At 41.7% G+C, this 21,827-nt stretch overlaps 1 protein-coding gene across 6 annotated transcripts in view; it reads right to left on the bottom strand.

Moving 5' to 3' along the window:
* GABPB1 (GA binding protein transcription factor subunit beta 1) overlaps positions 1 to 21,827 on the bottom strand; it is a 600,584-nt gene that overhangs the window by 476,148 nt on the left and 102,609 nt on the right. For all 6 annotated transcript variants that reach the window (XM_085644252.1, XM_085644253.1, XM_085644254.1 and 3 more), the window contains exon 4: positions 17,035 to 17,202. In XM_085644252.1, the coding sequence (XP_085500378.1) occupies positions 17,035 to 17,202 (168 nt within the window). The remainder of the gene's footprint in view (positions 1 to 17,034; positions 17,203 to 21,827) is intronic.

The following is a 21,827-nucleotide window of genomic DNA, read 5'->3' as shown; positions in this document are numbered from 1 at the left end:
GGGCCTTCGTCAGGGCGATATGTTTCTGTTCAATATCTTGTATGTCCCTGCCGTGTGTCAGTGCATGTGTTACATGCAACCCAGCAGTGAGGCCTAATGCACTCACCTGTACGTATTAGTACTCCGACTCCAGTAGATTTTCTATTAGAGATATCAAAAAAAGACAGTAAAACATCTATACTTTATGAACATATAAAACATTTCGAAAATGCTACTGTGCCTATATTGTGCTCTTATTTGCTACAATGAAGGTGGAGTGTAGGTGCACCACCCGACTACGTGCTCACTACTTGTGCCAGTTCACTGAAATCCAATCACCGCACTACGTGCTCTCTAAAGAGGTTTATCGAACTATAAATGTGGATGCCGCAACCATTTCGTTGGTTGAAAAACAACATACGCCGCGATCTCTATTGTCTCGAGAATTGCGCTCCACGTGGTGTTGTAGATTCATTCATTAGGATTCTTAAAAGTACTGTGATATATAGTGCTTGCTTAAAACACCTTTAGACAAGATATATTCATTATTCTCATTTAGGACGAAAGGGGAATTATCTTTACGACCGTATTATTTGATAGAACATCGACATATTGTTTCTCACCTACTGGGAGATGCCTACTCGCACCATGCAGCTCTCATGTGTAAGGGTGATGTCTTGTAGTCAAACACTAAATTGAATAAACAATATTAGTCACATACTATCTGATTGTTTAGAAACTCATAACAACTTGTTTGCTATATATCTAACATTCAAGGTATCAACTTGTATGCAGGGTATTCACTTTATTTTTATCGGTGTGCGTCTCCCCCATAACTCATGATGGTATTACCCAAAACACGTAACGAACATTCGCTCCATTCGCATTCCCGAATATGTTTTGAATTTTGCCATATGTAGAACTGGCTTCAGGTGCAGTTTCTATTTGCAAAATAAATCATGGAGCCTCGCGTCTGCTAAAAAAATGTTGAGCTGCTCTTATCTATCCCTCAAACATTACTGTGTTCCGAGTGTGCGAAAAACAGGCGTCTTATCCTCCCCCTCAATCTATTGTGACAAAAGCATTGAGGCTGCCTTCCAAGTGTCCAGTGTCATTAAGTCAAGGACCTCCGTGATGGGCACGATTCTATCCCCACTTACTTCATCAAAGATATCACCCACTGTTCCACCTCTCGGGACACATCGTCTGCCGTCGGAGAGGTTTCACCAGTACTGTTGCCCTTAAGTAGAGCATATTCCTTGTGTTAATTAGTCGCTCTATCCGATCCTGGGTATTCTCTATGGTTAGGTAGGGGGATACTGGGATGTTTGGCGTGTGTAATTAATGCGCAGGAATTCTGGGTAATGTAGTTTTTTGTCGCTTGTGAGGTAATCCTTCGTGTCAGTGTGGATCTAATTCTTTTTAATTTCAATGCATGCAACTTTATTAAGCCGCGGGACTTATAAATGTCCGATGGAGATTGCTGAACATCATGTATTTAACTCCTGCATGTAAACCAATACGTGGTAAGTTTGGTTACAGCCAGGGCTTGTGGCGATTGCTTCACTACCCGCGGCTCTCATAACACGCAAATGTGTCATGTATTCATGCGCCCTATTGATGGAGATCTGTACTTACAGCCCCTGATCATGTGTTCAGTAATGTTAATGTTACTCGTGAACCAATTTCTCATTTATATGTATTGATTAACTATTGGTTCCTACAATGTGGGCAAGCATGTGTTAGTTCCCGGAGTATTCCCATTGTCCCGCGTATGTGTTTGTTTATATTGCAGTCTCTTATAATTATGTTTATTTTTAACAAATTCAACAAAATTGTATGTTGTTTACCAATGGCTAATGTGCCCGACCTTTGTTCTTATTTGGAAGGGATCTATTTATATTGATGTTTCATTGTATGGTGCATCAATCTATTCTCTTCTCTTGATAGTTGTAGAACTGTCATTTATTTACACGTACTCAAGTGTTGTACTTTCATCGTGATATTGCAGACATTTATTTCAACCATGATACATGGGATTTGTTTTGAGGCTAGTATTTGGAGCATAAGTTATAGTCAATTAAGGTAATTTCTTGTTTACTGCATTTCCCAACTACAACACATAAACATTCATAATGGATGGGCGTTGGTGCATTCTGTTTTGCATTACGTCAGAGAGGTCCACGGAATTTCCTCGTTTAGACCCAGCGTTGTACTTGACAAACGGTAGATCCATCTCTGTTCCAGTTTTAGTAGTTGTCTTTCGTTGCAGCTATTGGGTAATTTTTCAATCACAGTCCAAGTGAAGTCATTCTCATTGTGCTTCTGGGTTTGAAAGTGGCGCATCATTTTGGTAATTGTTTTTCCACATCTAAATGTGCTCCGATGTTCATTTATTCTAGTCTTCACTTTCCGTGTGGTCATGCCAATATATGTCTTCTTACATATACATGTTATCAAGTAGACTACATTTTGGCTGTTACAATTGCTGAAGGTACGTTGTTGCCAAGGGGTTCTTAGGCCCACGTCAATCTCCTTGCTGGCTGTTGTTAATCTACATACACTGCAGGACCCACATGGGTAGAGTCCTACCACTTCTGGGAGATTCCATAGAGTATTTTGATGTCCTGTTCTTATTTGCATCTTATTTGAACGGGTATGAACGACAGAGTCCTTGATTGACTTTGCTCTCCTGAAGGCAAATAATGGTTTATCCAATCTCAGACCCCCAGAGTTTAGAGTTCTCCAATGTCGTAGGACAATTCCTTTTACTTTATTGGATTCTGTTCCAAAGGTGGTTACACAAACCATTCTTTTATTCTCAGTTTTGGTTCTTGGTTCCAACAGTCCCTCTCGATTGCTGTTCTTTGCTCTTTTGTATGCTTGTTTGATCAATCTTTTTGGATAGGATTTGGTCTTTAATTTTTGTACCAGTTGTTCAGCATGGAATTCGTATTTCGCCTTGTCTGTACAATTCCTTCTCAATCTTAGAAATTGACCTACAGGCAAGTTATCTTTTAGAGCCCTGGGGTGAAAGCTGTCATATCTGAGTAAGTTGTTAACATCAGTGGGTTTGTAGAACACTTCTGTGTTTAATACCCCCTCAGTTGGCCAGATCTTTAAATCCAAGAAGGTAATTGAATCTCTTGCCAAGGTCATCGTAAACTTCAGGTACTCGTCCCTGGAGTTCAACCAAGTCAGAAAATCCTGAGCTCTGTCAGCATCTCCTTTCCAGATGACGAATATGTCGTCTATGAAGCGCTTTCACACACCCAGGTTGATTTGATATGGGTTTGTCTCACTATAAATGAAGGTCATTTCGAAGTTGTGGACGTAAAGGCAAGCTATGCTAGGTGCACAGGTCATGCCCATAGATGTACCATGAGTTTGTAGAAAGTACTCTCCTTCGAATTCGAAATAATTTCTAGTCAGGGCTAATCTTACACAATCCACAACAAACTTTATCGGTGTTATTGATGTCCAATTCTCTGATCTCAGCAATTTCTCTATTACCGTTAGGGAAGCTTCTTGTGGGATGCTGGTGTAAAGTGCTTCCACATCAAGAGTCATCAAATAATCGGTGGTTGGATCAAATCTTAGTGGTTGGAGTTTTAACAAGAGGTCCTGTGTATCTTTTAGGTACGAGGGCATTTTTTGTACCATTGGTCTTAGGAAGTGGTCAGCAAATTTTGACAGTGGTTCAAGTGCCGAACCGATCCCTGAAACGATTGGTCTTCCCGGTGGTGGATTTATGTTCTTATGTACTTACGGGAGAATGTAAAAGTATGGTATCTTTGGGTCCTTCTCTTTTAAAAAATTCTCCTCCGCGGTGGTAATCCATCCCTCTTCTGTTGCTTTCGTTACCATCTCATGTATTTCTGATTTTAGATTTTCCGTTGGATCTTTCTGCAACCGTGAGTAGTTTCGGGAGTCATTTAATAGTTTCAGGCATTCCATGTTGTACATTGCGATGGGTAGGATCACTGTTGCTCCTCCCTTATCCGCTGGTTTAATGATGATGTCCTGCATCTTGTCGAATTCCGCCAGTGTACGCCGTTCCATGGATTTAAAATTGTTGAACGATCTACTGTTACCTTTGAGTTGATCGACTTCCAATGTTACTGCCTTTTCAAAGGCTAGTAGTGCTGGTGGCATGGTGTGGTTGGGAAGGATGAATTTTGATTTCTTCTTTAGGCCAGTGTTTTTATCTCCTGTGTCAACCAGTTCTTCAGATCCCTCTGTTTCCGAAAAGAACACAGATAGTCGAAGTCGACGGAAAAATTCCGCTAGTTCAATTCTTAAATTGAAGAGATTGGACCTATTCGTCGGGACAAAGCCAAGTCCTTTCTTTAGCACTTCTTCTTGTGTTTTTGAGAGGACTCTGGTGCTCAGGTTTAATATTCCCGTGTGTTCTTGCTCGTGCTGGGTCTGGGTTCCTGTGCCATAGGGTCTTCTGTGTTTGTTTCCCACTGTACCCTGGGCCCTCTCCGGTTGCCTCCTCTTTGTGTCCGGCCTCTCCCTAAAAAAGGCTGTTGATAAGGTTGCCATTGATACCCAAATTGTGGTGATTGAAAGGGTGCTTGCATAAAGGGATTCCATCCAAACGGTGGTTGTTGGTATGGACCAAGGTGTTGGTATGTACCCCTATTTCTTCTGGGACGATTGCCTCTGCGTCTATAATTGCCTTTTTGGCCATCGAATGATGAGTCGCTTGAGTTATTCCCAGAGCCTGTGCTATCTGTATCTGTAAAATCGGATTTGTCCTTTTCAGTTGGAGTGTAGTCTTCTTTGGAGTATGGAAATACGTTTTCAAACTTAAACTTTTTAAAATCTTTTTGGAATTTTGGAATTTTTGCCTGAGTAAGATACTCTTTGTATTCATTAATAGTTTTATTGTTTTCATCTAGTTTCTTCTTAAATTGTGCGATTGTAATCTGAGTTTTCTTAATCAATATTACCTACTGGTGGTCACCAGTATGTAGTTATAGTTAGGACATAGTTTCCATAGACAAAGCATTTTTTGTTTTGCTAAAATCTTTGGCAACGTTTGACAAATGTTCAAAACTAGTGTCCTTGTCAATTCAGCTGCTGTCTGGAAAGTTTCGGGGTGATCTGTCAAGCTGGGGCTGAGAAAAAGGGAGGGCCCAAAACTAGCTCTGGCATCCAGAAAGAGTGCTTTTTAGGTCTTGGCCTGGAGAAAGCCATGCAAGGGCTTCTTGGAATCAATACAGATTCAGAAGCCGTGTCTCAGCTCCGCCTGCAGTTTTCATTTGTGCGCGTTGTTTGGCGTCACAAATTATGCCAAAGGCAGTGCAATGATTGCACCGGAGGCATTTCAATCCCTCCTGGTTGCCACCCTGTCCCCTTTTGGCCCCGCCCCCTGGGATTGGATCTTTTACTGGCGGCGCAACACTCTCCTTCATTAGTCGTTGTAGGCACTTTTTTTTCTCCATTAAGGAGAAAGCCTTTCCGCAATGGCGACAATTTGTTCCTACTGCAGGCACGACGTGATTTCCTCGCTATGCCTGCTTTTACTTTCCATCGACTTCACTTTATCTCCCGTGCCTTCCCCCAACACTTCATGCCATCGCCAAATAGCTGCAGGCTTGCCCAGCTCTTATTGCTGCACCCTGCGTTGTATTACTTATAGTGGCTGGTTTTGCTTTTGTTCTGTGCGTTGCGGTTCGCTTTGATCAGCAGGGCGCTCATGAAACTGGCACCACGCTTTATTTTAATTATTACAACGTGGCATGCCAAGGAGTATCTTTAAACAAAGTGTCCGTGCCTTTCTCTACAAAATGTCCGTGCCTTTCTTTTGTTGTGCACGGCGCACTTAAATTCATACTTCACTTTCAGCGTGACGCTCATAAATGTGCACCATGCTTTATTTTTAAATTCTGGGGTCCCACCCCCCCTCCGCTCGCTCTAGCTCCCCTCGTACTTCCCCTCGCGTCCTCTCCTTGGGCTGTGGCTGCCTCCTGCTTGTCCAGCTCTTTCTTCTCCAGCAGCTCACTCTGTGATCGCTTTTTTACACAAAGCATTAGCGCTCTTACTGCGTCTCCGTGCATCCCCCTCTCTCTAACAACAGCACTCCATGTTGTTTTTTTGGCACTTTATGTACCTATAATAAGTGCGCTTCGTATCAGTGCAGTTGGCTTGGAGTCCGAGCTGTACTGCATTTAGGTGAAGGGCGCTCTGTACATTGGTTGTTTGTGTACTTGGAAGCCGTGTGGAGCTGAATTCGACACATTTACTACAATTGGTGGGGGTGGGAGGGTACTGTGCGTCCACTTCCGTATCTATACGGTTCCCCTAAAGTAGGTGGTAACATCTTCAATTGATAGATTACCTATTTTTCACTCATTTTCTCACCCTCTTACAATGTATTCCACATCATGGCCCACAAAGAGAACATCCATAAAAGGTGTACCTCTTCAGACCCGTGTATTTTGTTCTGTGTTTCAGTTTTTGTCTCTCTCGTGCTACGGGGATACATGAAAAGCGTATGGAGCCTGGTGGTCGGCCATAGTTCTGTTACCTTAACGAGCCAGGCTGCAGTAATTTATTTTCTGTGGGATTTTTTTTTTTTCATTTCCCTCTCAAAACAAATCACATATTCTGTGGAGTTGAAGTTTGAATATGATCTTATATCGAATTTTAAATATCACACGTTTCAGGTTTCTGATGTTTTAATGTGACCCTTGCTACGTGCCTCTCCAGCATTGTAACTCCTAGCGCTTAGAGGCGCACAAGGAGGTGCGTAAACAGGATGAAGCCTGTCCAGTGGCTGATGCCTAAACTGAGGACACGTGGTGCTGGCTTCCGAAGAGCGATCTGAAACCCGGCTGCTTGGTAACGGGGCAGCGCCATGGTTCTGTGGAGTTGCTTGGCAGCGGCAGGGTGCTGTGGAGTAGTTGAGCAGCGCAAGTGTGCTGTGCGGTTGCTGGGCAGCGCCAGGGTGCTGTGGAGTTGCTGGGCAGCACCAGGGTGCTGTGGAGTTGCTGGGCAGCACCAGGGTGCTGTGGAGTTTCTGGGCAGTGCAATGGAGTGGTTAGGCCACAGGGCTTCTCAGGCTGCTGCACTTTGGATAGGTAGTACGCCACTTCGGTAGCTGCACTTCTTAGCGCAGATGCTTGACAGCACCAGGGTGCGCATCCTGATGGCGCAGCGCAGAGTTCAACACCTGTTTTTTTTTTACATTTAAGGTGTTTGAAGTTCAAATATATTTCTGCTAGTTAATGCACGAATTTTAGACAAAAGGCGGAAACAGAGAGTGAATGTCTGCTCACTGTTTCCGGCTTGTTCAGGCTAAAGTCCGTGCATAACCCGGGAAAAACCCAGAGACAGATGTATGTTTGTTCGACATTTATGCACCTCAAGCTCAAAGAAGCAGGCGCTGGGCTGCTGGTTTATGGCGGGCAGAAGCACCTCTTGGTGTGATAGGCCAGTACCATAACCTCTCTGTAACGCTCGTTAGCATGGAGCTGTATCTTCTTGGAGAGCACAGCATTTATCAGAAGGTTGCTCTAAGGCCAGAGTAAGAAGGCATTTTCCTGACTAAGTTACTTTTCATGAACGCTGCCTGCCAGCCCTCCTGAAGCAGCCTGAGGCACTTACATTAGACAAAAAGCAGCAAGTTTCTGCTGTGCTGCTTGACTTTGTTTGTGCCGACATCTCAACAAGCATTAAAAATGCAATAGGTCTCGCCTTTCATTAAGTTAAAGCCATTTGTTTTGCTATACAATACCATTAGCAAAGCAAATGGCTTTAACTTAATCAAACGCAAGACCTATTGCATTTTCAATCCTTGTTGTAATTTGGTGCAAATCTGTTTTGGAGTTGTTAAAGAAAAAAGATCCAGAGATCTCTAGGGAAGCAAATCCTCCGCTGACCTGACAGATCTCAAGCTGAGATCTGATTGGCTGCCACAACTTAAACCAGATAATGTTGACAGCCATCTTAGGACTCAACCTAAATATATATATATATATATATATATATATATATATATATATATATATATACACACACACAGGGTAGGAATACTCTGACCCCCTAAGCCCCCCCCCCCCTAAGCTACAATCTTCCCATACCTAATACTTCATTAATTGTCCTCCTTTCCAGTAAGATGTATGGGGTGTGAGTGCTTTCAGTATTGGTAAGGTATTGCTTTTTTCAACAAAAGTGCTTTAACAGTTCCCCTTGCGTAGCAATTGTTTAAAACATGATGTGTACTTATTTAAATATGGACAAGTCTTGCTCTTGGAAGAACGCTGCAGCAATTGCTCCTAGGTTAAGTCCTCTTCCATCACCGGTGAGCAAAGTTGCTTTGCTTTCCATATGGAGATGGCCTAGGATTGGGGGCATGGGGCATTAATAACTCAGGCTGGTCATTTCCTTATTTTCAAGAACCCTTGCCCGTGACTGCTGGCAGTCCACCATCACCCATCAACCACACATAGAACACTTGAATAGCACATCAAGTACACACCCGATTGAATTTACTGGTGTCACCAAGTACTTGCTCCAGTAGCAGGGCGCGTAACTGCTCACAGCCATTAACCCCCTTTGCTCAGGGATGGCCTCCAGCCTCACGCAAACAGCTCTGCAGCAATTTCAAGCAGCTGCGCTACCCAGGTTTTACCAACCTTAAAGCGCTCCACCTGCCCTTGTGAGCACAGTGGGTTAGTGAAGCCAGTGAACTTGATAGCATGATTTACCAACACAGAGGATTACTATACTGCACATGTACTGAAGATGATGTATTTAAGAGTGGCATAGCCACACTACATAAACAAGCACAGGTGGGGAATCCAGTGTGTCATGCCACACAGGCCTTGCTGCTGTTGGCAGAAACGACCCGACATTTTATGGCTATTTATCCACCGAATACTGCTACTGCAGCGGTTAAAATTTGTGGTCTCAGAGCAGGTGGCACTCTGGGAGATTGGCAGTAGCAGGGCTGGTCTGTCCTGAGGCAGTAACAATTAACCCCATTGCAGTTTGTGTGAGAATTGGTTTACCAGTGTGAGAGAAACCAGAGTAATCAGTAGTTACTGGGTTTCACTTGGGACACTTAGCATCTTTTAGTACTTTTGTTATGGCGGCAACTACTGGAAGCAAAGTGTGCACCAAGTACACACATTTAGTAATTGACCCTCAGGAAACCAAGATGAACAAACCGCGGCTTACTCAAGGAGGTGTTATGAGATAGATACTTAGAACTCCACAAGACACAGAGCAATGCAATACATCAATGTCCAGCAGTGCTTTTATTTTGAAAAAATTAAATGTACTTTATTTAATTCACACAACGTAATACTACGGAAGAACAAGCATTGGCATAGCCAATAGGTCTCGCTTTTGGGACCTTATAAGTGTTTAGCCATGCAACAGTTGATGTTATTGCACCAAGAATATTGTGCTGCATAACTAAATACCTATAAGGTCCCAAAGGCGAGACCTATTGGCTATGCCAATGCTTGTCTTGGCTTAGAAGCTGTACTGAAACACCCTAGAGGAGGCAACAGGGCAAGGGTTTTCCCCAGACTCTAATCAAGATTTATTTTGCAGGCTGGATGTTTTTTCCCAGATGGGATAAATAACGATGAAGAATTACACTCACATTTATGAGCTTATTTGATTGCTGCTTATCGTCTAATCTATTTTCTGATCTTTTGATCTTTCTATCTCTATTTATTCTTCTTTTTCCTTCTTTTTACTTCTTCACCACATACAGTTGTCTCAACAAATGTTGTAGTCTGAGCTTTGCTTTATTGTGATAATGACTGGACTACAGATGCACTGTATAACAGGAGGTCTGGGGTATCTATGAAAAGGTATGAAACAGCGGTCTGTTATTATCAACATCTGTTCTTTGTGTTTGTCATTTATCACGCACATGTGTGTTGCATCCTTACTCCGTATTCCCTAGTGCCTCCAATGTTGTTCACTGAGTTGAGGAGAATAAAGGGTGGCCTTATGTTTAGAGCAAAATATTGTTTGAGGAAAAAGAATATAAATTAATGATGTACTGAATAGAGATTGGTAGCGTAAACTAACTTTTTATATAATTTTGTCAATTTTTAGATTCGTCACTTGGCTATGTTTGTATGGAGGAACACTACAGACGGGGATAAACTGCATGAAGAAGTAACATCATTGTGGAACCCCTTCTTTGGAATATCTGGCTACTATAGCTGAATTTAGTTAGATTTATTTAGTTGATATGACGTATGACTATCTTTTTTTTTTTTTATTTATTTTTTTTTTAAACCGTTTATTACAGAATCCAAAAGATATACAAAGATGGGCCTACAACCTTCAGGCCGGCCGCTAGCAGACAGAAAGAGCATATAATACAAACAGTAGAACACACGCTGCGGCAGAAGGGAGATCACAGGAGTTGAAAGAAGCGTTGGCAGCCACATCATCCGGACCCCACACAACGGTTTCATTTTTATATAAATAACGAAGAAAACAAGTCCACAAGGCAATTCACAATCGGAAACAATAGCATGTGCTCCCTTGGGGGGGACCCTACCGGTCCACAGGAATATCAAGGGGGGGGGAATAGGTCGGGACGGAGACAAAGTGAACTCAAGCCCAGAACCAGGAGGACAAGCAGGCTAAGGAGACGGGGCCGGTGACGGATCAGGCATCAGCGGCGGGGTACGGATTCCCCCACGGTAGGCGTTCCAGGGGCCCCACACTTTCACCCATTTCCCAGGCTTACCTCTCGCAACATACACCACCTTTTCCCGAAACATACACCAATCCATGTTGTCCTTCCACGCCGAGACAGTCGGTGACCTCTGGGAACCCCACAATTGCGCAATATCACGCTTGGCCACCATATATCCCAGAGTCACCCACCATGTCTGCGGCACTGAGTAGTCGGTTGGCTCCCACACATTCAGGAGACATCTCCTCGCCTCGGGCAGCAGCGGCACATGCGTAACTGCCTGCAAGACCTCGTGCACACCACGCCAGAATCGCGCCACCTCCGGGCATTCCCACAATATATGGAGAAAGGTCCCCAAAGAACCACACCCACGCTTACACAACCCGTCCACAGCATAACCCATACGCATCAGACTCGGCCCCGTAACATAGACCCTATGGAGTATCTTGAGCTGGACGAAGCGAAGGCGAGCCGGTATGGCCACCTCTTTCGGGGAGGCCACCGCAGACACCCAGTCCTCGTCATCCAGCTCCAATCCATCTGCCCCCCACGCCTCCCGAAGGCCAGTCAGCAGTCCCGAACGATCATTGATGAGTTTTTTGTAAATTAATGAAATCGTGGCGTCCGGTACATGCCCATCTAGCACTCTATCCTCCAGAGGGGAGTACTCCGGGATGGAGGCAACGTCCGGGAATACGGAGCACAACGCATGACGGATCTGCATATATCGAAAGTACTCCCTGTCCTGCAACTGGAATTCCGTCTGCAGCACATCGAACGTTTTGAATCCCCCCCTCGTCCAGAGATCGCCCACCCTGCTGATGCCTATCATGTCCCACTTCTCAAAGCCCTTCGAGGTCCACAGGGAGCCCAGCCGCTCAGATGCGTATAGTGGCGTCGCCCGGGTCAAACGATCCTTCCACCCCATCGCCAAGTTAGCCGCGTGCCACACTCGCACCATGACCCGCGTGGGGCCCGTCAGACGTGCGTCGAGGGAGCTAGAATAAAGCGCCCGATTATAGTCGCCGCCCGGCAGTAACATTTTATCCATCTCAAAGGCCGGGTTTAGAGCGGGCCCGTAAAGGCCGTGATTTATCGCAGCCAGCTGGGAGGCCCAGTAATATCGCTTGATGTCTGGGAGGGCAACCCCCCCGTCGTACCACGGGAGCGTCAGCTTCGCCAGGGCGATACGCGGTCTACCCTCCCAGAACAGGCGGCGCTGCAAACTCTCCACCTCGCGAAAGTAGCGCGCCGGGACAACGTCCATTGTGTTCTGTAAGGCGTACAGGAAACGCGGCAGCGACATCATCTTAAACAATGCCGCCCGGCCGACGTATGACTATCTTGTGCTGATCCACATGACGGATTAACTTGATTTATTTTTCCATTCCCAGATAACTGAGTAATGGAACAATTAGCATGGCCACTAAACCCTTTGTCAATCTCCCAATCTCCGTATATTTGTACAATAATCAGAACTTGTAGGTATCCATCGCTACAAGACAGGGTGATAGATCTGTTTAGCCTAAGTACCCGAATGACGAACATGTAAACTGAAACTCAACATATTCGGTCAGAGTGGTGTTTCAGTGAATGTTACAAGGCACTATGGGAAATGAAGTCCTGATGAATACTAACGTGATAGTGAGAAAAAAAAAGTGCAATACATTTTTCTTTCATAAAATTGTGAGGTTTAGATTAATGTGCATTTGCACGCTTGATCAAGTGATATATTTTATATATATTTTGTATGCATGATTTCCGGTTATCGCAGACAGTCACTGTTGTATCACACGCTCGTGAAGTTTGAAGAGGATCTGTTTTCTATGCTAATGAAAAGCATTGTCGCACTGACGTATTAATTAAAGGCCAAAATGAATTGCTGTGGTCATGTGATCAAGACTCTTGTGAGTCGAAACGTGTTATCTGCTGTCGTTTGCTTGAAAATAACTGCTATTTATAGCCCAACTCCAGAACGGCTGCCTCTTCTTCCCGGGAATATATATATGTATGTATAAATTCACTTAAAAAATCATAGGTTTCACACGTTATAGTTAGGTGGACATTTCACTCGTTTAAATTTCCTATGTTTCTGATTACAAAACAGCATCTCATTTTAGGTATTTCACGACTGAAAGACTGTGATTAAGTTCAAAACTCTGTCTTTGTAACACAAGTGCTTTTTACACATGTTATAGTTAGGTGGACATTTCACTCGTAAAAAACCAATGAAATTCTCCCGTTATAGTTAGTTCAGATAACTATAACTCGCGTGCCCGCAATCCACTGCTCATGACGTCACATATTACATCACTCATGACATGGTCAGTGGCATCACTCATGACATCATCCTTTTGATAGAGTGGCGGTCGCGCGAGTTATAGTTATCTGAACTAACTATAACGGGGGAATTTCATTGGTTTTTTACGAGTGAAATGTCCACCTAACTATAACATGTGTAAAAAGCACTTGTGTTACGAAGGCAGCGACATCATCTTAAACAATGCCGCCCGGCCGACGTATGACTATCTTGTGCTGATCCACATGACGGATTAACTTGATTTATTTTTCCATTCCCAGATAACTGAGTAATGGAACAATTAGCATGGCCACTAAACCCTTTGTCAATCTCCCAATCTCCGTATATTTGTACAATAATCAGAACTTGTAGGTATCCATCGCTACAAGACAGGGTGATAGATCTGTTTAGCCTAAGTACCCGAATGACGAACATGTAAACTGAAACTCAACATATTCGGTCAGAGTGGTGTTTCAGTGAATGTTACAAGGCACTATGGGAAATGAAGTCCTGATGAATACTAACGTGATAGTGAGAAAAAAAAAGTGCAATACATTTTTCTTTCATAAAATTGTGAGGTTTAGATTAATGTGCATTTGCACGCTTGATCAAGTGATATATTTTATATATATTTTGTATGCATGATTTCCGGTTATCGCAGACAGTCACTGTTGTATCACACGCTCGTGAAGTTTGAAGAGGATCTGTTTTCTATGCTAATGAAAAGCATTGTCGCACTGACGTATTAATTAAAGGCCAAAATGAATTGCTGTGGTCATGTGATCAAGACTCTTGTGAGTCGAAACGTGTTATCTGCTGTCGTTTGCTTGAAAATAACTGCTATTTATAGCCCAACTCCAGAACGGCTGCCTCTTCTTCCCGGGAATATATATATGTATGTATAAATTCACTTAAAAAATCATAGGTTTCACACGTTATAGTTAGGTGGACATTTCACTCGTTTAAATTTCCTATGTTTCTGATTACAAAACAGCATCTCATTTTAGGTATTTCACGACTGAAAGACTGTGATTAAGTTCAAAACTCTGTCTTTGTAACACAAGTGCTTTTTACACATGTTATAGTTAGGTGGACATTTCACTCGTAAAAAACCAATGAAATTCTCCCGTTATAGTTAGTTCAGATAACTATAACTCGCGTGCCCGCAATCCACTGCTCATGACGTCACATATTACATCACTCATGACATGGTCAGTGGCATCACTCATGACATCATCCTTTTGATAGAGTGGCGGTCGCGCGAGTTATAGTTATCTGAACTAACTATAACGGGGGAATTTCATTGGTTTTTTACGAGTGAAATGTCCACCTAACTATAACATGTGTAAAAAGCACTTGTGTTACGAAGACAGAGTTTTGAACTTAATCACAGTCTTTCAGTCGTGAAATACCTAAAATGAGATGCTGTTTTGTAATCAGAAACATAGAAAATTTAAACTCAAAGAGGCAGTATAAGGTTGGTAAAGTACCTTTTAAAATTGCCCTGCCACCCTATTGTTTTCATGACATAGAAGGATTGAAATTGTTAATATTTAAGAGATACGCATAAAACGTATGTGCAAATATAGCAAATGAGGTAAAAGTAGGAGTAAAACTGTAGGGATGGTGAAGTACCTCGGATATAAATGACAATAAAAACCTATTTTTATTTAATTCAGTTATTCACATTGTAAATGTTAAATTAATAAAGATGTGGAAAGATGCAAGTACCAATGTGATTGAAGAGGTAGGTCTAAATTTTAAGGTGCAAAATTGCCAAGTCTCCGTAAAGTACCTTCTTATATTTGACCTTTAAATAAATTGCACTCTTCTCTTTCGTAAGTTAAGCAAATCCTCATTACCACTTAAGAGCTAAATCGTAGTTAAACATTATATGCAAATTCCCTCAATTAAAAAGTTATGAAACTATGGGTCTGATCGATGTTCTTCATATCACTCACAACGTTTTGATAAAGACTTGATGTTATATTCATTACTTAGCGTAAAACTCAATTGTCTTCCTAAAGTGCAAATGCTGGCTAAAAAAACAACTCAAATAGAAATTGAACCAAGGTATATACAATAGAAAAGATCTATCTAAAAATAAATTTTTGTTGTTCAACTCATTGTTCTCCAGGTTTGTGAGAGATGGATAATTACTACTCAGAGCATGAATTTATAGAAGAATTGTGCAATTCTGCATCTGCATTAAGTCCCCATGGTATTTCCGTCCCTTTCATGATGATCCATTTAGATTCTGCTTGCCTTGATAGTAGATCCCAATCTCCACCTCTTATGTTAGGAGGGATACGTTCTACTCCATAGAACCAGAGATTATCAGTTTCCTTCGTGTTCTTTCCAGATATGTTTGCCGATTGCATATGCAAAGTCTTCATTCTTGATTGCCCTTAGATGTTGTAGAATGTGTCGTTTTAGTTTGTTTACAGTACTGCCTATATATTCCTTTTCGCATTCGCATTTTAGGGCAAGGATCACATATGTGGTTTTGCAGGTGATCCTCTCTCTGATGGTCTTTTGCTCATCCAACATAGTGTTCGTTTTCTGTTGGTTCAGGACACGTTTACATGCTTTGCATTTTGGACATTTAAAAAATCCTTTCGCTCTCAACCATTGCATTTTACTGTCACCTCAGTCTGTTCTCTGATAGTGACTGTGTTTGAGGAGGTCTCCCAGAGAGGGCGCTTTCTTATACGTTATATTAAGATGATCAGATGTAACTTCCTTTAGGTCGTCATCCCTTCTCAAAATTTTCCAATGATCTTGGAGCACATCCCTTATTGTATTGCACAAGGAATTAAACTGCGTTGTGTATCTTATTTTGTTAATCGCAGAGTCATCATTCTGTCCCAAAGTTGTTCTCTTGGGATATAATAAAACTTTTTTTTTCTTTTTCAGGGTTCTTGATTTAGCATTTTCTAGTACTGGAATGGGGTATCCTCTGATCAAGAATCTGTTGTACATTTGATCCAATTGTAGGAGGAATTCTGGTTCTTCCAAGCAGTTCCTTCGTGCTCTTAAGAATTCTCAATACAGAACATTCCATTATAAACATCTGGGGTGAGCGCTGCTCGCTGATAAGATGCTGTTGCACGCAGTAGCTTTTCGAAAGAGTGTAGTATGCATTCTCTGATCTTTTATATAGACGTCTATGTCCAAATAGTCTATCTCTGTCTTGTTGATGTTGTATGTAAATTGAAGTTTAAGTCTATTGTCATTGAGACTCTTTAGAAAGGTATTTAGTTCCTCTGTATCTCCCTCCAAATTAAAAACAGATCGTCTATTTAACGTAACCAAAGTACAATGTTCTCCATCATCTGTTAGTTCTTGTCTGACAAAATTTGTTCTGCCTCCCACATGCCCATTGTGAGATTGACGTATGTTGGCGCAAAGTAAGTGCCCATTGCTGTGCCTTTGCTCTGCTTATCACACTTCTTGTCAAAAATGAAGATGTTGTTAGTCAGGCAAAAGTGCAGCATTTCCAGTATCAGGTTGGTCTGTTGGAGAAAATTTAAAGATCTTGATCGAAGGTAAAACTCACAGGCTTTGATCCCATCTTCATGCCCGATCGAAGTATACAATGATACCACATCAATGAGTATCATTGTATAATCCTCTTTCCAGGGTATGTTGGCGATTCGGTTGAAAAAATCCATTGAGTCTCATACATATATATGTAAAAACACACACAATATTTTTTACAACTATATTATTGAAACAATATTAACAACTATGTTCTTAATAACAATATTTCTTACCTGAAAACAAATATTTTGCCAATATTTCAGCATCACAATATTTTTGTATCACAATATATTTTTCTGATATTTCTGTCTTGCGATGTTTAAAACTTTACATTTTGTCCGAATACCGATAGGACTATAACCCTCCATGAACTATACTTCCTAGCTTTATAGAAGAGCAATAACAATTTAACACAAAACATATACAATTTATGCAGCATTTTTGGTTCCTAAAGTAAATGGCATGGCTTACATCTTACAGAAAAAAGAATGATTAAACAACATGGCGTGCAATGTAAAAATAAATTTACCTTCAGAAGCACTTCCACTATATTTGCATGACCTTCTGCAGCTGCCATGTGTAATGGAGTTCGATCAACTTTTGTGCGAGCATCCCTACTCACGCCCGCTCTTAAAAGTACTTCTGTTGTTGAGTAATGTCCATACTGTGCAGCCAGATGAAGTGGAGAGGTCCCCAGCTGTCATCAGAGTGAAGACAACAAAGGTAAATTTAAAGGAGCATTACTTGTTCATTTAATAACACACTGTATTCATAGCCTTATGTAGATGTTGTAGTCAGAAATATTAATTATCTGCAACCTAATCACAGTACTAAAAAGAACATACAAACAATGTTGAATAAAAAGCAAGTAGTAACTTAATTGTAATTCTAGTTCTCGTTTATGGGACTATACCTGAAGTCAAAAACTCAATAGTCCTACTTCGGGTTGTAAGACATACAAACACAAGACCCCTTCATAAACAGTGAGGGAATGACTGATGCGAACAGGTCTGTGGGTTTGAGTAAATTATGGACTATTTAATCATCCTGGTTTCATTGTTTAGATATACAACTTCCTTGTTCATTATGTATAGATATAAGAATGATCGGGAAACAGCCTTTACAACGAGGTAAATACATCCCATGAATTTGCCGCGCAATTTTTAGTACAATTTTTTTTACCGCGATCATGCATTTACATCGCATACCAATACCATGAATTTAAGGTAAATTGGGGGTGGGGGGCCTTCCCCCACAAATAGATTGTTTTTAAATGTAAAAACAATGAGTGGTATTGGCATGCAATGTAAATGCATAATCGTGGCAAAAACTGCGTGCTAAAAAATGTGAGGCAAATGCATGCGATGTATTTACCAGAGTTGTACCGTCGTACAACCGAATGATCACAAGAACAATAATACTTCTCGGACACTGAATCTGTAGCTGCTGGTCACTACCTCAACCTGATGCTTAAAGCAAATTTAGGCTATGTTTGAAGTTCCTTCTAATGAATGTAGGCACTTGTGGTTGGTCAAGGTTGACCTGGTTCAAATGCAGCTACTGTCCTTGGAGAGGTCTTACCTGCTTTTCAAGAATGATTGGGGCTCGAGGGAGGCTATTTCAGGGTTTATCTCAACTTAAGATGAAACAGTCAGGCTAAAGACCGCCCAAATCAGTGATAAAGTAGAATTCTATGTGTACAAACGGGAATTATGCAACCGAGGTAAGGTTCTTCCTTAGAACTATGAGGTGATTAACAATAAGCTTGTGAGTACAGAAGTGCTCTTTTACCTAAATGGGCATATATTAGGAAGTCTCAAGAGAAGCTTGCAGAATCTTGTGTCTTTAGATCAGAGAACTTTTTGAAATGTGCTGGGTGGTAGAAGATAGGGAACAGCTGCATTGAAACTGTACTGGATAAGGCTCATTTTGCATTGTTATATGATCTTGGAGACCCTGACGCTGCTAACTATTGCCCCTGTACCTAGATTGATCGGTGTTCCCACAGACCTACATAACCTAACTAAGTAAGATTCTTTAGACACTCTGCAGTTCCCTGGTGTTGCTAGAGACTTGACTCCTCTCAGTAACCATTCCTATCTTCTAAAAAGATAAGCTGCCATAGGCCCATTTCGCTCCTAGATTCATCAGTTTAAAACATTTTTTATTTGTATTCATCGTCAACATAACAACCCCACATTTGGCATATATTACATGTTCACTAAGTGCCTGCTGTCCATGAATTTCAGAGTTGGTATCTCTTCCAAACATAGTGTTATATAATGGTATCTGTACAGCTCTTCACAGTATCTCACAGCCTATTACCAATTATTGCATATTAATTCCAACAGTGTTCAGCCCTCCCAGCAACATAACTACTCCTAGATTCATCAGTCACGCTCCTAGAATGAATGCTGCTGGAAAGACTGCACAACTGTCTAATATCATTGATATTATGAGGCAGTATAATTTCATAAGTCAAGCTGGGTTTCCAAGAGGGGTTGGGCAACCAGGAACAAAGTCTGATAGCTCATCGGATAACTGCAAAGTTTGCTTTTTAGGTCTTGCCTAGGCAGCACTAGCGCCATCTCAGCAAAACTTGCAGTATTCAAGATATCGGCTTTAAAAGCTCCACCTATTTTTATTTTTTTTTATTTTTTTTCAAATAACTTTTTATTAACAGCGAAATCAGCAGCATTACAGCAGTTATGACACTCGAGTAGCACCTACATAAAAGCTCCACCTATTTTTAAGTACTGCCCACGTGGCAGAGCTCGTGAGCACTATTTCTTTAAGATGGCGCACTGGAGACTAGTGCATGGTTTACAGAGCTCTTTTGTAAACAGAACTGTAAATCTTGCTCTTATCTTGCCACATTTTCTGTACATTCAAGGACCAAGGTCTGTTTTGGCCGCAGCTTCCTCCTCCTCCCTCCTGCTTTTGAAACACACATCCTCGGCCTTCTCCGAGCAACCACAAACTGCTCTGTAGAATTGTCTGAGCAGAGTTGCCATATGTTCTTGAAAGAACTCATTTACCTCCAAGTATCTTTTTTTTACCAAAGGAGCTTTAAATTATAACACATTTGGTAAACGTCGAGACCTAAAGTGAAAAGGTGCGTTTTATAGATTTCTCCGAACTGCATCAACACCCAAAGGAACTCTCTGCAAGAAAACAATCACTCAGTTTTCAGCTGGTTAGAGAGGGCACAGCATCCCATCTTCACCTGACATCCTCTCTGTTCTGTCAACATCCTATGCCCCCTGCCTTCCACCCACTCCTCCCATGACTTTTCTGAATGAACACGAATATGAATTTTTTTTTCCCCCATTTCAGGCTCCAGGAAGCTTAGAAGTCACATTGTTCAGAAGAAAGAAAAAAAACAGCAAGAATCAGAGAAAGGGTATTTTTAGGATTGATTACTGTTGCTTTTTTCCCTAGTCCTGTTGATGATTCCCTATCCTTAAATTCCAAAGACTTTTCAAGTTAAAAGTGTGGCATTCAAAGCCGGAGTGTGTGATAGCGAGGAAGCCTCCACAAAGAAGAATTCTCTTTGGCGGTGTCACCATTCTAAATAATGCGCACGTTTGAAAGAGACATTCTCGACAACGAATTTCCTGTATTCAAATACGAGAATGATCTTTATAAGGGACACACGCATTCCTTCAAGTTTGCTTTGTTGAGTTAAACAATGAAGATGTATTTTGGGAATATACAGAAATTTTTGTTGGATATATTTTTGCAAGAATTAGTGTACACCACCATATCTATATTATGTTCTCTGTGGTTCAAGATACTATGGAATATTAGGTGTTTAATTTAGATGCATCTAGGTAACTGATTAATACCCAACAGGGGATGCTCTTCCTTCATTAAAGTAAATACAGTTCCCTTTTATCAGCAGACTTGCCAGTTTAGTAACAAGATTCAAAGCTAAGTTGTAGAAATGCAACGACATCAGCACTAGGCCTGGGCGGTAAATTCCGTTCCGTTCGCGGAATTTGCGGAATTTGGGTAATTTCGCGTTCCGCGGAGAACGCGAAATTGCTCAAAAATCTGCGTTCCGCGACTTCGCGAAATTTTTTGCTTGTTCGCGTTCTCAATATGCGTGTTCGCGAGATATTTCACCCCGAGCACGCAAACAGCGATCGCGAACAGGAAAAAAGTATCGCGAACAAGCAATTCCGCGTGTTCGCGGAATTTCTGCGTGTTCGCGGAGATATTTTACCGTTTCGCGGAGATTTGCGTAACGCGATTACGCAAATTCCGCCCACCCCTAATCAGCACGACCAACCTCAGCTACCGCTGTGTCTCCTCGTTGCTCTTTGAATGTTTCTACTGGGTTGGTGTGCGGAACTAATTTCAGCTTCTGAATGTTACTGAAATATCACTGAACCACAGCTACAACATTCTCTGAAACAGTCTGAAATTCAGTCAAAATGGAAAGCTGGACCACATTGTGCTGTTGCTAACGGCCATGTCTTGTTTCTTGAGTACGTTTGTCTGAGGATTTGGTTCTAATCTAGTTCTAATTTTGGCTCAATTCAGGAACTGGTCTGGGTATAAAAAGTGTCAATGGGAAATCTTGTTCAGATCACGTCAAAATCAGGTTAAAGTGACATTTGAGACATTTGTCTGGCATTCCTTGTAAACGTCATGCAGTCTGACTAAATCCAAATCATAGGAAACGTTTGTGACCAGGTACAGTATGAGGAGTGTGAAGATGGCTTAGTGAGCTAATGCTTGTTCTTGACATTTAGAGTGATTTGAGAGTAACAAATTAAAATCCTTACACTTTAGACTCAAACGTCTATCAGTTGGGTCAGGAATAGCTCTTTCAGCATATATAGGAAAACATCCTTTCACTGAATGACCTAATCTGCATGTGAAACTGGCATCCTAACTTTTTACTAGTCCAGCAAACATGTTCATCTAGTTTACATTCTGTGACCAAGGCCTGTCTATGGTAATGCCAAGGCATAGAATGGGTTTTTGACATAGAAGGTGGGGCACAGAACATGCCCTTTTTTTTGACAACTTCTGTCAGTAAGAGAATACTGTCCTTGTTTTGGTCAGTTGACAATGCCAATAGCTCAAACTCTTGCAAATGTGAGACCTGTTGAATTGTAAAGGCTTAATGGAAAAAGGGGATAATGAACCTAACGTGTATGGGGCTATCCTTAGCATTTTAAATGATGGACTGCTCCAAGCTCGGAGTCGTCACGAAGAACCTTGGAGCACGTTTATATGCGAGCTATTTGTTCAAACAGACCCATGATCATTTACAGGCATCCGTGGACCTTGGCAGAAATCCTACCTTCA

Source organism: Triturus cristatus, chromosome 3_1, assembly GCF_964204655.1.
Source record: "Triturus cristatus chromosome 3_1, aTriCri1.1, whole genome shotgun sequence".
NCBI lineage: Eukaryota > Metazoa > Chordata > Amphibia > Caudata > Salamandridae > Triturus > Triturus cristatus.
This window is presented reverse-complemented; position numbering and strand designations above follow the sequence as displayed.